At 35.6% G+C, this 14,974-nt stretch overlaps 3 protein-coding genes across 6 annotated transcripts; 2 read left to right on the top strand and 1 right to left on the bottom strand.

Annotated features, from left to right (window-relative positions):
* The first annotated feature begins 1,792 nt into the window (after positions 1 to 1,792).
* Positions 1,793 to 5,323, top strand: LOC147539519 (Transducin/WD40 repeat-like superfamily protein). 2 transcript variants are annotated; one of them, XM_086639594.1, is made up of 2 exons: positions 1,793 to 2,030; positions 3,912 to 5,323. In XM_086639594.1, exon 2 carries the CDS (start codon positions 3,965 to 3,967, stop codon positions 4,997 to 4,999), a length of 1,035 nt encoding a protein of 344 aa, XP_086495720.1. In that variant the 5' UTR covers positions 1,793 to 2,030; positions 3,912 to 3,964; the 3' UTR covers positions 5,000 to 5,323. The 2 variants fall into 2 exon arrangements, with proteins under 2 accessions (XP_086495720.1, XP_086495721.1); XM_086639595.1 differs by having other exon boundaries at positions 1,911 to 2,545; positions 2,935 to 5,323.
* Positions 5,324 to 6,590: 1,267 nt separating this feature from the next.
* Positions 6,591 to 7,471, top strand: LOC147539518 (uncharacterized). Its single transcript, XM_086639597.1, has one exon. It carries the CDS (start codon positions 6,650 to 6,652, stop codon positions 7,373 to 7,375), a length of 726 nt encoding a protein of 241 aa, XP_086495723.1. The 5' UTR covers positions 6,591 to 6,649; the 3' UTR covers positions 7,376 to 7,471.
* A 658-nt stretch (positions 7,472 to 8,129) lies between these two features.
* LOC147539517 (uncharacterized) lies at positions 8,130 to 14,503 on the bottom strand. 3 transcript variants are annotated; one of them, XM_086639600.1, is made up of 8 exons: positions 14,435 to 14,503; positions 13,886 to 14,289; positions 12,196 to 12,959; positions 11,847 to 12,073; positions 10,706 to 10,803; positions 10,443 to 10,551; positions 9,227 to 9,430; positions 8,942 to 8,994 (listed from the first exon to the last, which is right to left on the bottom strand). In XM_086639600.1, the coding sequence occupies exons 4-8, from the start codon at positions 12,000 to 12,002 to the stop codon at positions 8,980 to 8,982; spliced, it is 582 nt and encodes a 193-aa protein (XP_086495726.1). In that variant the 5' UTR covers positions 12,003 to 12,073; positions 12,196 to 12,959; positions 13,886 to 14,289; positions 14,435 to 14,503; the 3' UTR covers positions 8,942 to 8,979. The 3 variants fall into 3 exon arrangements, with proteins under 3 accessions (XP_086495725.1, XP_086495724.1, XP_086495726.1); XM_086639599.1 differs by lacking the exons at positions 8,942 to 8,994; positions 10,706 to 10,803 and adding exons at positions 8,130 to 8,276; positions 8,746 to 8,872 and having other exon boundaries at positions 10,443 to 10,543; positions 12,196 to 12,967; positions 13,864 to 14,503; XM_086639598.1 differs by lacking the exons at positions 8,942 to 8,994; positions 10,706 to 10,803 and adding an exon at positions 8,554 to 8,872 and having other exon boundaries at positions 10,443 to 10,543; positions 12,196 to 12,967; positions 13,864 to 14,503.
* Between the last annotated feature and the right edge of the window lie 471 nt (positions 14,504 to 14,974).

The raw sequence follows: 14,974 nt of genomic DNA, 5'->3' as shown, positions 1-14,974 counted from the left end.
TTAGGAGATCTAACATCAACAATTTGAGATAAGTTTATAAGGTGTAATCTTAGTCATTGTAGAGGAGGGTATATTCTAAAAAAGATATCCTCCGTTCTTATTATGTAAATATTATCTTGTGGACACCAAAATTTTAGTTTGAGAAATAACTTACCAACTAGAGGTTGACTTAGATCATGCTCATATGTGATGTGCGAGGATCAAGAGGTTTATTTTGACACTTACGTTGAGAAGGTCTCATGATTATTGGAGAGGATAAGTTGATTTGACACAGATGCTAAGTGAGGCTATTTAGTAGACCTCGAAATTGATTATAACACATCAAAACAGAGATGTAAGTGCATGAATGTCCTTAACCATGTAATCGATTGAATTTGGTGTTGTTGGTTAAAATGTGTTGATACCCTTTGACGTTGTTGTCTTTCTTCTGTTCGATTCTATGTTTTGTTATTGGATTGGTCTATTGAGACCTTAGGTATTTGAAATCTACTAGTTAGGTTCTGACGCAACCCATTATTTTTTCCGGTAAGAGACCTAGACCAGAAATTGTCATCTGTTTGATCTTCGTAGTCAGTTTAGAGTTTTGTTCGTAATTTCAACTTTCGAGATAGGTAGTTGTTTTGAGTTTTTTTATCTATTAGTTGATGTAATTAGGTACCTAAAAACTTAAGAATAAGACAATTATTCATCGGTCAGTTTGAATTATTGTTTCTTATGACTTCAATGATGTATTTGTTGTTAGTAGCATTGATTGGAAGTCTTAAAGAGAATCCATAACGACATGGTTCCCTACGGACACCCGAATTTTGTATTGGTTTTGTTTCTGGAACCTTATATGTAATATAAAACCAGAACGACAACTCTTACTAGGTTTTGATTTGTGGATGTTAATAGATATATTTGTTCCCGTATTTGGTTGTTGCTTCTGAGTTTGTATTTTCTCTGTGAAAACAGATATCTGGTAATAGTGGAGCCAATTTGTAATTCCAACATCGTTTTAGGTGGAAAGAGTGTCGGAAAATTTTATATGCACGACAAATTTTAGTTAAGCACTGTGATGTGGCTAAAACTTCATTTGTTTAAGTGTTATTGAGCCACCAATTGCCTGGGCACCTGGTTGTGCATCTATTCTAGAAACTCAGATGTCACAGGTTCGATTCATCGTGGATGTGAAATCCATCATCGATTGTCTTGTATTAAAAGGTATAAATAAAGTAAAAGTAAGAACGAGTTAATTATAGTGCTTATTTAATTTATCTATTTTCGAAATTGGAGTTCAAGAGTCATTACATTTGTATTACATTGATACTTCATTCATGAATTTGGATAAGCACTATAACTGTCAATTAAGACATTTTGGCCCCTAAAAGCTCACCTATTTCTACCTCTACTTTATTTATTGGTTAAATTACATGAGATAAATATTAATGGTAAATTGCTTCCACCCGAAACTCGATCCCAAAATCTCATGAATTTAAGAGGGAGTGTCCAACAACTGCAGTAAAAGGTGGTGGGCAATTTATTTATTTGTTCATTATCTATTCATGTCATATTAATTGTAATAACTAACATAATTTATGTCAAAATAATGCTAACAGTATTTTCCTTTTTTCTTTTGAAAAATCGACTACGATCTACGTTAGTCATTACAAGGTATTGATACATCATGAAGATGTGATAAGCATCATAATCGTCTAAGTTAAACCAATAAATAAAAGGGACCTAAAGTCCAACAACGTGAAAAATGTCTAAAGTCCGACAAACTTATTACATTATTCACACTTTTAATAACTCAAATTCAATAACGGTTGATTCAATAACCGTGAAATCGAACTTGGGACCTCGAGGGTTCTGAAGTTACGAGGTTGGGCCTGATAGGCTTATTGATGGTGCTCATAGAACATAACTTTGGGTTACTGATTGGTCTGAGCCTTTGAGGGATACAATCCTCTCTCTCTCTCTCTCGCCCTTCTCTGTAAAAATCTCTCTCGTCGTTCGTCAGGTCTCCTCCTCTACTATACACGGTTTCTGTAAGTCTCTCTCTCTCTATACATTTTGCATCTTAATATTCCATTTGTATGAACTCTCTCTCCTCACTGCCCTAGTAATTTACCATCTCTTATCATTAAAACCCTAAACCCAAACTAGGGTTTCCAAGTCTATAAACAACCAACATATGAGATCTCTAAACCATTATAAGCATAGTTGGTTTCGTTGTTCTTTTTTATTCTTCCTTAGTCTCACTATCACTGTCCTTTAACCTAGGAGGAATAGGAGTCACTCATGGGTGTTTATCGTTCTTCTACTCAAGTGAGCTATAACCTGTTGATATTGACATTGTTTCAAATTTAGGGCATGACTGGTTTGTTTTCCCTTTCTAAAATTTAGATAAAAATAATATTGAAAAGCTGAGAAACTTTTCATGGATCAATTGATGAGTTATATGCTTCATGAATTAAATGTTTAGTTGCTTAATATTGTGATGATTCCGTACATTAGAGATCGAACTTAGTGTGTTTTGATCTGCTGCCTATTCTTGTATTTGCTTGAGGTCCATACAAATAAAGCTCAGATTATAGGATGAAATTTAGGATAACTTGATTGGGTTTTAAGTTTGAGAGGCGCTGTCATCGTCATACTCATCACTTTGTCTTCAGTTGAAACTAGGTAATCGGCGATGACTACTAATTCAAAGTACGACCTAGTCACCTAGTATCTGAATGCTGATAAAAAGGAAAGTCAGATATCCATTTGGTGTTCTGCTGTCTCGTGTATACGCAATGCTCGCTAGTTCACTTTGAATTAAAATCCATGCACATCAGCTGACGAATCCAGTATTTGTCTGCAACAATACTATATATAACCCACATATTGTTCAAAAGATTATTATGGAACTTATAGAAAAAAGTATGCTTGCTAAGCAAGTGAGCATGCTATATGATGTGTTCCTCGTGCCTGACTTTTTCTCGTGCCATGCATTTGTCTTTCACCTACAGCTGAATAAGACCTAGCCAATGTTTAAAAAAACGTTTTACGCCTCAATGTGGTTTTCTTTGACACTGCGAGGCGATGCCTCGAGGCCTTAGCTTCAATTCTTTACCCTTTTGACTACCTCTAGAAGCTAAAGAAAAACAAAGAAAGTTACTACAACAACACCAAGGCGTAAGATTTGATGCGGTACACCTGTATTTTGCCTCGACGCGCATGCCTCAATGAGCATCTTATGCGCCTTTTTAATCATTGAATCTAGCTCATATGTGAAGTTGAATATGCATTGGTTGCGTGATAGGTTTCTATTTTTATAAGAACTAGGACGGTTAAGAGCCTTAAGGCGTTGAGCATCTCAATTGGTAAACCTTTTATTTTCTACATTTTGAGTTTCTGGGATCTAACACGTTTTCTTTTAGTTGTTCATTTAGTTTGTGATGGACTTTTCTCCTCTATATTTATTTCCTTTCTTCCATAAAGAAAGCTTGTTAACCTTCACCTCGTCATAAGAAAATATGGAAAATGTGTGCTTTGCGTGACATTAAGCAATAGTTACGCTAAAAGTTCAAATCTTCTCCGCAACGTCGCCCATGTCACTGAATTGTGCACCGTTTTGATTGACTGGTGAACGTTTTTGTATGGTCACTGCCTCTCAGGAAACCGTATTATATAACGTTGTACAGATCATTTATCTTTTGATTGTTAGACAAGTTTATTAGTATTAATTTGATTGACTAATGTAAAAGTTATACGAAATATCCATATTGTTAATACAATACCACATATATCCTTGTTCCAAAATACAACCATGTATGTCTATCGATTATGTGGCCGCCTAACCTGCTTTGTTTTTCATAAACCTTACTTATTGGTAAGTCAAGTTTTTAAGTACTATGCTTATTCTGTCTTTAATACTTATTCAGGTAGCCAGATTGTAATATTCTTCTGATTTGGTACCTGTTCAAAATCTGAAGCCATGCAAGCTGTTTCAAGAGAAGGTGGGAATGCTTTGGCTTTGGGAGGCCCTAGACCAATGGAGTGGTCTACTGTTCCTCATAATGCTTCTCAAGCACCTGGATCAGGTAAACAGAGGACTTCAAGTTTGGAATCACCAATCATGTTATTAGCTGGTCATCAGAGTGCGGTATACACAATGAAGTTTAATCCAGCTGGAAATGTCATTGCTTCTGGGTCCCATGACAAAGAAATTTTCCTTTGGAATGTTCACGGGGATTGCAAAAACTTCATGGTTCTAAAAGGCCATAAAAATGCAGTCGTGGATCTTCAATGGACCACAGACGGAAACCAGATAATATCAGCCAGTCCTGATAAGACTCTTCGAGCATGGGATGTTGAAACAGGTAAACAGATCAAGAAAATGGTTGAGCACTCATCTTTTGTGAATTCCTGTTGCCCTTCCCGAAGGGGTCCACCTCTTGTCGTCAGTGGATCAGATGATGGGACTGCCAAACTTTGGGATCTTCGTCAACGAGGTGCCATCCAAACATTTCCCGATAAATATCAGATCACAGCAGTTGGTTTTTCAGATGCATCAGACAAGATATTTACTGGTGGAATAGATAATGACGTAAAAGTCTGGGATATTCGTAGAAATGAGGTTACCATGACTCTTCAAGGTCATTCTGACACTATCACGGGTATGCAGTTGAGTCCGGATGGATCCTACCTCCTAACAAATGCCATGGATGGCTCACTTCGCATCTGGGATCTTCGTCCATACGCCCCACAGAATCGTTGTGTAAAGATATTTACGGGTCATCAGCACAACTTTGAGAAGAATCTGTTGAAATGTAGTTGGTCTCCTGATGGAAGCAAAGTCACAGCAGGTAGTGCGGATCGAATGGTGTATATTTGGGATACTACTTCTCGTCGCGTTTTATATATGCTCCCTGGCCATAATGGTTCTGTCAATGAATGTGTCTTCCATCCAACCGAACCTATAATCGGTTCTTGTAGTAGCGATAAACAGATCTTTCTGGGTGAGATTTGAAATCATCATCTTGGTTGCTACCCACAAAATGAACCTGCACCTAAGCTACCAACAGAAAATCAAGGTCAGTTGCTATATACCGTTCATCGATCAGAAGCAAAATATGTCGATCTTGTTGGAGTAGAATGTAGTTAGATTGTAATTTTACTTTTAAGATTGCAGTAACTTTTTCTAAGAGTTTGAATGGGGTTTTAGTGAATATTGTTGTGAAAAGTTGTGGCATTTAAAGATTTTGAAAGCCTTATTTTACCTGATTTAGCTGAATGTGGGTGAAGGTATTTAGTTGGACATAGAATTGATTTCGAAGTTGTTTTTCATTTTCAAGTGTTCGATTGGTAGTTAGTTAGTTCATATTCATTTATATTGGTCAGAATACTTTTAACGGAGGATGAAACCCTTAACGCCTCGAACGCAAGACTTGGCAGTGAGATGAATCCTTGACCTAGAAGTAGCAACGGATTCTGAGTTGGAAAACTGAAGGTTGCAAGATTGTTTGGTACACTTCTCAAGCCTTCGCCCGTTGGTCTTAGACTGCTATGGTTAGCTCGTGCGTGGGCCTGGCTGGCTATCTCTAAAGAAATGCTTTCGTATCACGAAATGCTGCAGACATGGCTCCTAAACTACGAGCAGAAGGAACAACTATGCATGCTGTGAGGGTGTTAAACACTACAGACATTTTGTAATTTTGTTGGAACCACTCTGGCCCTTGCAGCATTTTTACATCTAGCCCTATAAAGAGTGTTTTTTTTTCATTGTTTCTATTCAGATGAGAGCTGGGCTGCCGGAGTGACTTCTAGTCACACTTCATGATGTTTTTCTTTGTCCCATTCTCAATTTCATAATAGGTAGATTTGGTTTTAGACCTTCACTGTCTGTTCACCAAACTTCCGACGAAAGGGTTCCTCCATTTCGTTGGTGAGAGAGAGAAGAACAAGAAGAAGAAAAAAGCGGGAGGAAGCAAAAAAGAAGTACTTAAACACAAGATAAAAAGTTTAACTTTTCTTTTTAGTAGGTTTTTGTGAGAATGAGCATTACATTTTCTCGGCGGACTCAAGATGGAAGTAGAAGAGAGGAGAGATGACGTAGAATTAACGTTTTAATATTTTTAGGATTACTATCATTTTGGCCCCCCAAGGATATTTCCGAAAAAGAGATGATTTTTTTTTTTGTCATCATGGACCAAATCAAACCGCTGGACACTTATGCGAGTCACAACTATTGGGATTTACTCCATTTTGTTCCCGAATGATATTTCTGATAAAAAAAAGTGTCAACACTGCGAGTTAGTCAGAGATAGGGTGCTGAAACTGAGATAACCCAACTTAAAATGTGAGTTTAGAGTCTATTGGAAGAAATAATCCTAAATAAAGTCTTGACTAATTGCTCATTGTCTCATTAATATGTATTTTTCATTTTTTTGGGACCTTTTATGAGGAATGGATGATGTGGAATGGTGTTACGGATCCCAAGGAAATATTATTGGATCATCACATAGCACATTGGATCCCTTTCTTCTTGCTGGTTCCACTCAAAAGTTCAAAACTCTTTCAACAAAAAGAATAATAAAAAAACAAAAAAATAATATAGCCGTTGCTATCTGTTCCCCTACCAACGGTCATATTCCTGAAACTCAAAACTTTCCAAACCCACATGACCGTTACTCTCAGTATTATCTATATCTTCCCTTCCACCCTCTCCATTTCCTTCATCATCCTTTCTCTCTCTCTTCTTCTTTCTCTCTCTAGAATTTCATCTCCTAGCTCAAACACCTTCTTCTTCTATACACAAGAGAAGAAACCAGCAACCAAAATGGGTCTCTCAATCGACAATGGGTCATCATCATCTGTGACAGAATCACACTATAGAACCCACAAGATCTTCCTTCTATGCAATTACATATTATTAGGTGCAGCATCTAGTTGCATCTTCCTCACTCTCTCTCTAAGACTAATCCCATCTCTCCCTGGTTTCTTCTTGATCCTCCTCCATATTCTAACAATAGCAGCAGCAATCACAGGTTGTGCGGTCGCTTCCGGCAACAACACTAAATGGTATGCCACCCATATGGTTGCCACAGTTCTAACGGCTATATTTCAAGGTGCAGTATCAGTATGCATATTTACAAGAACAGGGGATTTTCTAGCTGAATTGAATTCTTATGTTAGAGAAGAAGATGGTTCTATGATTCTGAAATTAGCCGGCGGGCTTTCGATTACTGTTTTTTGTTTAGAATGGGTTGTATTATCACTTGCATTTGCATTGAGATACTATGCTTATGTTGAAGGAAATGATGGGAATTCTTCTTCAATGAAGAGGAGTGCTAAAGTTCAACAAGCAGAGGATATGAATGATTGGCCATGGCCTTTCCAAGTTTAAGAAGAAGAAAAAAAGTATGTCTTGAATTTTATCGGGTTCGAATTCGCCTCGGATTGATGAAATATATCTATCTATGATTATCATATTATTGTTTAATTCCTTGATTTTATTTTACTTTTTTTTGGGTCTGAAAATTTTTTAATGGGTGTGAGAAATTTGTCTTTGTTTCCTGAGTTGTAATGTAACTAGGCATAACCCCCGCCCGGTGGGCGGGGGCAATGCCCTTACGATATGCGAATAACGGGATAATAAAATTGAGACTGGAACAATTGTCTATAATTTATACTTATGTAATGCATCCATCTAACTATGGATGCAACGGATTATATCATATATGGGTTGAGAACGATTACTCAAGTGACCCAATTACTTTTTAGTTTTGTTGATAAAATGTTGCGGAAGAAATTTGTTTAGGTTTGGAGTGAAAAGAAACAACAATCACATAGAAACACATGAATATTACGATATGTCTATGTGGAATCCAACTTCCATATGGTTGAAAAATTCTCCGAATAACCTTTTTCTCCTATAAGTCGAGACTAAGAAACTGGGAAATGAAATGGTAATAATGAAATAGAATTTTATCATTAAAAAAATCCACATCAAAAAAATACTTCCAATTGTATTTAGACAAAGACATCTTTTAGTGACACGTATTTGAACAGATATGTATGATTTCATATCTCATGTTCTTTTTTTTTTTTGTTAAGGACATATCTCATGTTCTTTAGCTTGCAAAATTAAAGAGGAATGTATTAAAAAACTCATTAGCAGTCAGAAAAGGCATAGAGTAGTTACTATATCTTTACATTCACATGCACATATAAAGAAATGTTATAAGTTAGAGATTACCTACACTGCTCTCCTTAGTCGTCTTTCTTAACCACAGTAAGTACAGTACCTGGAAAGATAGATGTCGATGATTGGGAGATGGTGCACAATGGTGGAAAACGGCATAAGTAAATTAGTAGACTACACTTTAATGGATTGGAAGGTCATACGTAGCATGTTGTGAAGTCGTAGTGATTGCAAAACCAGACGTACCCAACTTCGAGAGATAAATATTACAGACTCAACATGTGTTATAGGCCGAAACAATTTTTTTTTTTACTAATTGAAGTCGTAGGGAAGATTTCAATTAGCTGTATATTTCCAGAAGCTCCATGTGAGATACAAACTTTAAATATGAAATGAATAAAATTTGGCTATTTAGCTTAATTTGAAGTTGGTAATTTAGGAGGAATAATGCTTTCACTGCTAAAGTATCAAATACAAGGAAAACTAAAGTTAAGAAATATTTCTTCTCCTCCTCTAAAAGTAGAGGTCAATCAAACAGAAACTAAAGGTAATAGGGCAGAACAGGTATGTACTTGTTAATTGCCTTTGTGCTTCATAAGCTAGGTTGTCATCTTTGAAATCCACAAATGCACAATTCCTTAGCCTGCCCATAGGAAGAAAGACAGGTGAAGCTCCTGAATTTTGAATACAAAGTACCGCCTAAAAAAACGAACCACCAAAAATATAAATTACACGCATGTATGAAAGATTGCCAATTTATAGTTCATGGATCCTAAAGGAATGAAAGTAAGATATAACTTTTCATATTATTCGTATCCCCCCTGCATTATATGGTAGCCGTTTTGTACAATAATTAGGACATGGGTATTAAAAATGACAACACCAATATCAGTTAGAAGAAAAACCGAACACACCTATGTGAAAAAATATATATTTGAACATGATTTGCTCAAAGAACGGTTTAAAAGAACAATTTAATTGATGAAAAAAAAACTTACTGAAACATCAATATGCCAATTGGACTTATAAGGTTGTTACTGAATAGAGCAGTACCTTCCACCGAAACAAGGATAGGCAGAGGAAGCACCGCAATGAGAAAAGAGTCGAGAGAGTGTTTAGTGAGGTACTGCCTATGGGAGAAGCCGAACTAAAAGGGTCCCTCCTACAAGTAATTCTTCTTCTTGTCCTGATGGTTTTGGTGTTGTCTGCACTTGATGGAGAACGTAATTCATCTGCTGCTGCTGCTACAATGGAAGCCTGACATGAAGGAAAAGAATCAACGATAAACAACTGATGAAAGTTAAACAAAAGAAGGTTATATCAGATGAGAACGTAAAATGATTGTTGTCCATTGCAATATATTATATGAATTGAATTTTGATTGAAGACGTTGGCGTTTTGTTTAGGCAGTTGTCATGTTACACCACCAATGACTTCACATAAGAATAAATAATCTCATCAGCAATTGATATAACGGGAACAAAAGACAGTTAGACAACAATGTATTGTAGTACTTATAAGTAATATCATATATATTATATCAAGATGCCAAGTTCTTCGTTTACCTTTTTAAATGGACGACAAAGTTTTGTTTAAGGGTTTTTATGTCATGAAAATACAGTTTTAATAATCGTACAGTTCAAACACAATTAAACGGTCTAGAAAAACTGAACAGGCATAAGCTTTCTTCACTTGTGAACAAAAGCTTTGTTGTAAGTGCATGTGTGTATTAGGTATGTATTCAAACAAAGTTGTTCCATGGAGGAATTTGACCGAGTAGGTATTGTGGAGATTATTAAAATGGTGAAAATGATGGGGCATGCCAAATAGAACACATAATAGTATAAGAGCAAAGGTAATCCAGAAGCAAAAATTGTGAAAATAAAAAATGAGTTGGTTGAGTCATTTTCCCGAACATGATGTGTGATAAATAGAAATATACCTAGATTAGTAGAGGATAAAAGTACCGAGTCAATCTCGTCTAATACTTATAAATTTAAAATTATAAAAAAATAATAATTGGTTCAGGTAGGCAAGGAAAGAAAGATGTGATAAGAATTTTCATCGGGAGTTTTATTTATTGGGAAATCGAGGATGCTGGAAACGGATTCAACTTCAAATGATTTTATAGTAATGGATTCATTATTGTTCATAACTAAATCTCAAAATACTAAATCTCAAAATATAAGTAACAATGAACATAGAATCAATAAAGGATAGGGAACATTTCAATCAAATATGAGCAAAATTTTAATTGAGTAGCGCTTACTATTAACCTCTCATCCTCTTCTTCATAAGCAACCCCACTACCAGATGTCGTAGCATTTCTAGCGAGGCTTTTATATTCCTCTGATTTGAAAGGGCCTGTTCCTGAAACACTTACAAGGAAAAATTTCTAATTAATTTTGTTCCCGAGTACTTTCTAGAATATATAAATAAATAATATCATTTGATTTGATCATAGATATATATGGGTTGGTTTCTGTTTGTGAGCATAATTGTAGAAATATTGGTAAAACATGGGCATCTCACCGAGAATTTACATAATCATGAAAAGCTTGAACAAGCCCATTAAGAGTAAAAGGCCAAAGCTGAAGAGCATAAATGAAAGTATTTAAATATCTCCAAACCTGCACATAACCCTCACAACCTTGAAGATATAATGTTCATGCATAAACTCAACGAAACTTTATCTCTTACCAAGGCAAGTAAATATAATTTGAATTTGAAGTGAGTGAGATGCTCTGAATCTTATCGACGTAATTTCAAATTTACGAAATGTGAACTCATTGATGTAATTATAAACCAGTAGTCAAGATTTATATACTCCTACGCGCTCTTATACATCAATAACATAACTAAGGTTAGAAGTATCATCTTCTGCTAGAAATGGTTGTATAGATATTGATGTTGTACAGAAATGGGCATACAAATGCCCTCTTAGTATAAAAAATACAAACAAACAACACATTTTGGAAAAAAAAATGTACAGAAAGTACAAAGCAACGATATGTTGAACATACCATGAGAAGGTTCCCAATATTCTCCTCTGAATCTGCCCATAATTGAATTGTCTTAGTTGCACACCCTCTAGAGGGAATCTACACAACATATCTGAAGCACAAACAATCACGTTATATATTGATTGCAAAAAAATCTCGGCATGTCACTTTAAAGTATAACAATTGTAGTTGCTATACAATGTCTTTACAAGGCTTGAGAACATATACTGTGAGCAATGCCAAAGCTAAACTAATTTTCTGACCTACAAAATTTGAAATGTCAACACATCAAGGCTCGAATACAAGCGCCTCAATCTTTCTAAAGTCCACTTAAGGTATTGCCTAAAGCCCTAAAGTTGTATATCTTACTAAATGCTGGTGGCAACACTGATACTTAATTACAGAGTTCAGCAGTCTTAGAGTCCTAGCATACGCCTTTATATTTAGAACTATATTACTAATAAAAAAAACAACGAGGAGTTTTTGTTCAGACAAGCACTTCAGTTAGTTCGAGATGTGAATAAATTGGACGAAAATGAATAATTCTACCATGAATAAGAAAAACCAAGGGTATGAAAGTCCATTATAAGCACTTAACATATGCAACCACGAGGTACTGCTTAGAAATATTAAATATGTGAGCCAACATTAACTATTTTGCCGATGCCTACCTCTGCAAAGCTCCAGATTTTGAAAAGTTTCACTGTCAAGAGTAATTGTAAAAGGCAACCCTTTGCTTGAAGTAGCCAGCTCCATAAGTTCCAAGCGTTCATCTCCAATGAGCTCCATAGATTCTTTAGCAATTCGACGAGCAGTGGCACTCTCATTAATTAGCAGCTTTTAGTCTTGCTGCTTCCTTCTCTCTACGGAGTTCTTCTTTCTGCTTCATTTTCTCAGCCTGAATCAAGGAGGATATCCACATAATGTTTCAAATAGGATATATCATCCTAATCGTTTTAAAAGAGCTTCTACTAACATAACACACAACTCTCATCATGAGAGTCTGAAAAGCTGACTTACTCTCAAATTTTTTTTCTGCAAAAACTTCTCCCTTCTCTTAAGTTCACGTCTCTGTTCTCATACGAACCTCTCCTCCTCTCACTGCTTTTCACGCATCAATGTTTCTTCTTCCTTACGTCTTTCACAGTCATGTCTTCCATATCTCTACGCATTTGTTCCTATCTTCAGATAAATACCAGAGTTCTTGGTCAAGATCGAAGGCGTAATCGTTACTGGCTGTTTGCTTTCTAGAAATGATCCTGGTTCTGGGCCGGATATTCTTTGAATCTCAAGGTGGTTGCTGGAGGCTTATTGATATAGAAGAGGTATCAATTTGTTTGATGCCAATGCAAGAGTTTTTCATTGAGAGGAATACTTCAATAACAATCAAATAAATATATAATAAAGAGAATGATTTCCTCTTTTCCATCAAGAATAGAACACAAGTCAAATTGAAATAATTGAAAACTGAATATCAACCAACCAGAAGATCAAACTGTATCAAATTCACAAAATTGAACTAAGAAGATCAAAATTGGAGAACAACCAAACAACTTTGTTGAGAAAAAAGTAAACATACTACACATTAAAGAAACTAACTTTGAAGAGTTTTAATCGAACAACTGGAGCCCAGAATTCCTTAATTTAAATGAGAGATTATAAGCAAATTCAGCAGCAACCTGGATCCTTGAATCCCTCAATTCCTATTACCCAAACAACAGATCAATAAATTAATCAATATTAAAAATGTAATCAGTTCTGGTCGAAAAGAAGTAGAGGATTGACTAAAAATCTGTTTTCGTCTAGCCGTATATGAACATCTAAATGCTTCCTCATAAATCATATTCGGTGCAAAAAGTAGTTAACAAACCATCTATCTAACCAAAAACAAAAGATTGTAGCTAAATTGATTACGAAATAATGAAAAAGAGAGAACCAGCATTGTTTTTGTTATTAGTAATATAGTTCTAAATATAAAGGCGTATGATAGGACTCTAAGACTGCTGAACTCTGTAATTAAGTATCAGTGTTGTCACCAGCATTTAGTAAGATATACAACTTTAGGGCTTTAGGCAATACCTTAAGTGGACTTTAGGAAGATTGAGGCGCTTGGAACTTATGGAGCTGGCTGCTTCAAGCAAAGGGTTGCCTTTTACAATTGCTCTTGACAGTGAAACATTTCAAAATCTGGAGCTTTGCAGAGGTAGGCATCGGCAAATTAGTTAATGTTGGCTCATATATTTAATATTTCTAAGCAGTACCTCCTGGTTGCATATGTTAAGTGCTTATAATGGACTTTCATACCCTTGGTTTTTCTTATTCAATATTCATGGTAGAATTATTCATTTTCGTCTAATTTATTCACATCTCGAACTAACTGAAGTGCTTGTCTGAACAAAAACTCCTCGTTGTTTTTGTTATTAGTAATATAGTTCTAAATATAAAGGCGTATGATAGGACTCTAAGACTGCTGAACTCTGTAATTAAGTATCAGTGTTGTCACCAGCATTTAGTAAGATATACAACTGGAGCCCAGAATTCCTTAATTTAAATGAGAGATTATAAGCAAATTCAGCAGCAACCTGGATCCTTGAATCCCTCAATTCCTATTACCCAAACAACAGATCAATAAATTAATCAATATTAAAAATGTAATCAGTTCTGGTCGAAAAGAAGTAGAGGATTGACTAAAAATCTGTTTTCGTCTAGCCGTATATGAACATCTAAATGCTTCCTCATAAATCATATTCGGTGCAAAAAGTAGTTAACAAACCATCTATCTAACCAAAAACAAAAGATTGTAGCTAAATTGATTACGAAATAATGAAAAAGAGAGAACCAGAAGGGTACCTCTAGCCTTCTCACTCTAATTGGGGGAAACTATATGAAACATATTTATAAAATCCCCTACTTAAAACCAGAGAACCCAACGACCCATAAAACCCCTATAAAAACCAAAGAACCTCTTTTCATTTGTGGCATGAAGAATTGGTTACAAACCTTGGTGAACCTCTTTTCATTTGTGGCATGAAGAATTGGTTACAAACCTTGGTGAACCTCTTTTCATCATTTGGTGCGACTGTAGTTGGAGAGTGATTAGATAGAACTTTAGAGCTTTAGAGAGAGAGACAGACAGAAAATAAAAATCGATATTGAGAGAGATGGTGAGAGATAAAACAAACCTTTGAGAGATAGAACACTTTAGAGAGAGATTAGATAGAAATCGATACTGTGAGAGAGAGAGAGAGGTAAAACTAACCTTTGCGATAGGGGTAAATGTTCAGTAATGGAAGAGTAGGAAGATGAGGGGAATGAATCCGTTTGAGGCAAAGAGAGAGAGAGAGGGTCACGAAGGGTTTGATATATTGAATGTCGTTGGATTTCGGTAGAGTTGGCTATTCGGGAGGTCAAGATTTGTCCTAGTCAGATTGTGTCTGTATAATAGAATTGAATGTTGTTGGATTTCGCTAGAGTTAGCTATTTGGGCGGTCAAGATTTGTCCTAGTCATATTGTGTTTGTATTAATTATGTCCTAGTCACAAGGATGTGATTTGTATAATAGATGGAAGTTACATTTAATTCAATGAATCAATTATTAGTATTTACCAAGTTTATTGCTCTCTCTCTCTCTCTCTCTCTCTCTCAACTAATGGAATATCAAATTTGTTGTAACAACACCCATCTGATTGGTGATGAAGAGAGAGATCTCAACTAAACAAACCATGGGCTGACTAATTTATTATGTATAAGAAGAGAGAAGAAAGAAGAAAGGTCTTCAACATTTTTAAGTAGAGTGGTG

Source organism: Eschscholzia californica, unplaced genomic scaffold, assembly GCF_041429995.1.
Source record: "Eschscholzia californica isolate CP2 unplaced genomic scaffold, dmEscCali1.0.p SCAF_5, whole genome shotgun sequence".
NCBI classification, from domain to species: domain Eukaryota; kingdom Viridiplantae; phylum Streptophyta; class Magnoliopsida; order Ranunculales; family Papaveraceae; genus Eschscholzia; species Eschscholzia californica.
The sequence above is the reverse complement of the archived record's forward strand: the minus strand, read 5'-3'. Positions and strand labels throughout refer to the sequence as shown.